The sequence below is a fragment of the Megalobrama amblycephala genome, linkage group LG7 (genome assembly GCF_018812025.1).
Source record: "Megalobrama amblycephala isolate DHTTF-2021 linkage group LG7, ASM1881202v1, whole genome shotgun sequence".
NCBI classification, from domain to species: Eukaryota; Metazoa; Chordata; class Actinopteri; order Cypriniformes; family Xenocyprididae; genus Megalobrama; species Megalobrama amblycephala.
Genome location: NC_063050.1, coordinates 1928079 through 1933078, shown reverse-complemented (window position 1 = coordinate 1933078; position 5000 = coordinate 1928079). Strand labels below are relative to the sequence as shown.

General features: G+C 40.0%; 1 protein-coding gene across 1 annotated transcript; it reads right to left on the bottom strand.

The window, feature by feature from the left end:
* Nucleotides 1–741: 741 nt before the first annotated feature.
* LOC125271507 lies at nucleotides 742–3742 on the bottom strand. The gene is made up of 5 exons (XM_048195545.1): nucleotides 3467–3742; nucleotides 3032–3201; nucleotides 2752–2888; nucleotides 1271–1469; nucleotides 742–988 (listed from the first exon to the last, which is right to left on the bottom strand). The coding sequence occupies exons 1-5, from the start codon at nucleotides 3677–3679 to the stop codon at nucleotides 742–744; spliced, it is 966 nt and encodes a 321-aa protein (XP_048051502.1). The 5' UTR covers nucleotides 3680–3742.
* Nucleotides 3743–5000: the final 1258 nt, after the last annotated feature.

The window sequence follows — 5000 nt, the reverse complement described above, 5'->3', positions numbered from 1 at the left end:
CAGTTTGGCACATTACAATGGTATGACTTATTTGTACAGCAATGACTGAATATAAATATGAACAACTTCAAAGGTAATTCATAACACTAAAACAATATATCTTATAGATTCAAATAATATTTCTATTTTAACCATTCATCATATATGGCGGGCTTTTTTATCCGCACACTGATGTAACTGCTCCTTGAGATATCATGTATAAATGTATAAATAGCAACGTTTCGACCAACTGGTTTTCATCTTTGTGCCTGATGAAGACCAGTTGGTAGAAACGTTACTATTTATACATTCAATATTTTAAGGAGCAGTTACATCAGTGTGCTGATAATTCGTTTTGTTTTTTGCACGAGTTAACTGCAGCACTTTGCTGTCCATATGTGGCTCTTCAGCAGCCTATGCTTGAATGATGTGTTGCTGGAAATTAGACAACATACACACCACAAACCATATCTGATTTATATTTCCTAACATGGAATTAGGGATTCTACCAGATACTTTTTTAAATTTTTTGACTTTGGCTATTGCTCTTTCTACATGCACTCTGTGCTTGGCTATTTTCTTTGTTATCTCAACATCTGGGACTGGCATTTGCATATTTGATTTTGCAAATGGAGGAATGTTTAGTTCAAGGCCAAGCTCCTTTACATCTTTCTCCATGAGAAACCCCTTATCCACCATGAGCCCATCACCTATCTTTAGGTAGCCACACTGAAGCAGATCTTTCAGCAAATCTTTGATTTTTCACTGTCTAAATAGCTCTTGGTCAGAAATTGATCCGGTGTAAAGTGTAGATGTAAACATAATGGAGCCACGAGGATCGCAGGCTATCAGAGACTTATGTGTGTTAGTGGACTTATAGTTAGAATAAGTCTGACTTTGCAACAATGAGCTGGGTTTCTCGATCTTCAGCTCTGTGCAATCAAGAATTGCAAAAGTTGTTGGAAACTCTGCTTTGTAGTTTTCAGGCATGTTTTCTGTGATGATGTCCCTGTGAGGCCAAACAGACACATTACCTAGCCTGCCATACATGAAGTCAACCCACAAACTGAATAAAGTGCTAACACTTTGCATATCAATTTGAAATTTGAAAGCTAGCTCTTTGAGGTCAAAATTTTGTCTCAGTACAAGTAGAAATTGTTGCCGTAAAGGCATATTGCAGATTTGCCAGTTCAATTTTTCATATGTCAAGGGAATGTGTGTTTGTGGGATTGTTTCACTATCTGGTAGTCTGAAAAATCTGCACAGTTTGTTAAACTCATCATAAGTGAACCCATTGCAGTATCCAAAGTAGTTAGGCACACTGCTGTTGTTTATGGTCTCTGGAGTTAGTGGGTAAGGAGCCTGACCAGTTTGCATTTTCTCCCTTAGCAGATCATTTTCTTTTTCTTTTTCTTTTTGAGCGAGAAGAGCCTTCATCCTTTTCAGTTCCTCCTGTATTTCTCCCATCTGAGGTTGGTCATCTGTGCACTCTGTAAACATAAGAATAAAATTATTAGAACTAGTGTTTTATTAGCACAGGACATAAACACAATGTAAATAACTTACAAACATTGCAATATTATTTTTTCCTTTTCTTGTGTGTGTAGCTCCCATTATTGGACAACACTTGGCCAAGATCCTCCCTATCAAACCCTACTGAATCTGATGATTTTCCAGCATTCCCTTTGCCACCACAACCAAGCACCTTCTGTACAGTCCTAACAAGAGTGTAAACGCAACGCTACAATGCCATGATGATAACAAAATCTGAATCAGAGGCACTGGAGAAAGAAACCAGACAACAGAGCATCAACAACATCTGGCATTGTGTCTGCTCTCCTCGTCTTACTTCATCCTCTTTCAAGAGGGTATACTCTAGGAGAGCAGACTACGAGCAGCTTGCCACCAGCATGCAGAGGAAGACAACACTGCAAACTACAGCAATGAAGAGAGGCCTGGAGCTTGAGCCAGTTGCTGCAGCCCACTACACAGAAGTTACAGGAAACCCAGTTTACACGTGTGGCTTTGTCGTCAATCCCAATGCCCGCCATTTGGGTACATCTCCTGACAGGAAAGTCCTTCAGCGTGGCTACGACAAAAGCTATGGCCTTTTAGAAATAAAGTGCCCAGACCAGTACAGCTACACAGGTTGTAAATACTTCCAAAAGCACAGTGGTGACACCTACAGTCTTAAGGCAGGAACACACCAAGCCGACGCTGACGAACTAGTGGCGATGAAAGCAAACTGTGGGGTTGGCTCACGTCGGCAGCGTCTGTGTCGACAGCCGACGGCCAAGTAGCACGACATTCTGCGCCTGCGTGAGATGAAATGCCTTTCCAAACCAGCAGGTGTCAGTAGCTGAACAGCCAATCAGAATGATCAGATGGCCAGACGGACCGACGAGCTCCAACGCCGATTCAACATTTCAAATCGGCCAAAAAAAAGCAGACGAGGACCAACTTCCGCCGACGGTGTGGAACACACTGAGAAAACTTAGTCGGCCGATGAACAAAAACTGCCTGATGGCTGACCGTTGGCTTGGTGTGTTCCTGCCTTTAAACGTAATCATGAGTACTATTACCAAGTTATAGGACAGATGGGGATAACTGGGATGTCATGGTGTGATTTTTTTTTGTGAAATGTGACAATGACTACCATCTGAAGTGTATTCACTTTGATGCAGAAATGTGGGGAAAAATGAAAACTAAACTAGACTGGTTCTTTTTTGAGTATTTCCTACCAGCCCTGTGCAGTTAGAGAGATTGCTGTACCAAAAAAAAAAAAAAAAAAACACATACCTATTTCAGTGAATATAGTGGTCTCCTCTGTAGTGGTATCCTCCATTAATGATTCTGTTGCCATCTCTCCTGTAATATCCATGGAAACGCCTTGTAGATCACACCTGACTCTGTAAATATGACATATACATTTAATATTTCCAATGTAATATGCTTAGCAGGTTCTATGACAACTAATGTGATTGTAATTTATCATATGTATAAAATAAAAATATTACATTGTTATTATTTGCTTTTTATATAGAAGAAACACCTGCTGTTTTCAGCATTGTCTGGCATGCTGTCAACTCGTCTTTTCCTTGGTGGCACTGACACTGTTCGCAACTTTGGCGGATGTCTCACAGGTGTAACGTTACTACGGTCATATGTCAATGCTGGCAGAGGATCAGGATGAGCGGGTGTCGGTCGGCCGTCAACGAAGTGCTGGAGTTTATTGACAGAGGAATAGACTTAGTCATCCTAAATTACGCCTAAAGCCTCTTAAAAAGGAAATTCATACAGGACAGAGCAGACATGTCATGTCATTTTAGGCCTTCTAATGTTTGGCTAACTGTTAGCTAGATATCCTAGTTACGTTAGGCTTTTGAAAACACATTTCTCCGGTTACGACAATTTGTAAAATATCTTAAAAATAAAACAAACACTGTGCTACACAGTTAAAAAGGTGCAGTATGTATAATTGAATTACCTTTGAACACACATAGATGTGTTTGGCTGTTGAATGATTCCTCAGCTTGTCCAAACTCAGTTGCTGATGAGGCCATCCACACAAACGTATCCACTTCATACACTTCTCCAGGTTTGTTGCAGGTTTAGGAAATGGGTGAAACTGTATGTTGCCCAGCCTTTCTGGGTACCTGCTGTCTGCGTTGCAAGTCCCATACGAGCACCTTTTCACCATTTTTCATCGCCGATGTTAGTCTACTACACCTGCTTTGTCGGACTGGTTTGTTTGTCGGACAAAATGGCGGACATTCACAGGGGCGCATAATATCAGCGTTCTGATTGGTCAGATCGCCTGTCAGTCAAACTGGGTCAATAGAGGCAAAGTCCCTTTAAGTGTTATTCTATAGACCTTATTTTCCAGAGAAACATGCGTGCCGCCATCTTTAGAATATTGTCTTTGAACTTCAGTTTTCGCGGTAGCCCTGTATATTTCTATGGCATCGCTGTTGAAGAATAATTAGCTGGTGAAGTGGATTTACATGTTATAGAGTTAACAAAAGTTATCATGAGCATTGTAATGTTTAAAGCGGGTGTCTTAACAAATGTCAGTAGAACGGGAAGATTTTAAAATGAGCAGTTCATTCATAAATACATAAGATCGCTGTGGAAATACAAGCCGGAATACTATATAGAATCTATAGTTTTTGATAGAGGGTATGTGCGTGACGTCATCGTCGACCATTACAACTGCGGTCACGCGCACTGAGCGGCAGGATTGTTTTTCAGCGTGAATGCCGTGAAAAATGCACAAAACACATTCAAAACGGGAAAGAGCTTTGTGATTGACTGTACAAATAGCTTTGACACAAAACATTAGGTAACGTATATATTTAAAAACTGCTGAAATCTACAGATAAAAGAAGCAAATGGATCACTGCAATTCACAGAAACAGCTGGACTCCAGCAGAGAAACATGGATTTGTAGTTATCAATTTGTGTCAAATAGTTGGATTTTGAGGTAAAATCATACCGTAGGGCTGCCAACTTTTGAGTTCAGCTTAGAGTGAGATTTTGGGGGTGGGGCTTATGGAGGGGTGGGGCTTGCTTTTGTACTGTTTTTTTATGATAAAGTTATGTAAAATAACTGTTCTGTGCTGCAAAACAAACAACTCTGCTAATGCTAGCTTAATTCTATATAAACTATTAGGGGTGAGACAAGACGAGACTCGAGATTGAGTTCACGAGACGAGACAAGATGGCGAAATACATGACTAGAAAAAATAGTCTGCAGGTGTATTTGAAATGTTTTAACTAATCATCTTGTAATGAATGTCATTTCATTACAAGATGAAAGTTCTACTTTCTGAGTATGAATGATCATATGCAGTAAAAGACAACACTCAAGTACTGTAAAAGGTTTTGCCACTAACTCAACTGACTGACTTCTCTTCTGTATGATTTCAGTTTCTTCAGACCTTACTGTACATGATTTATGAGCTTCTACAACTTTTGACCTCCTAACCGAACTCCTTTCCACAAACTGATCATAAAAATAA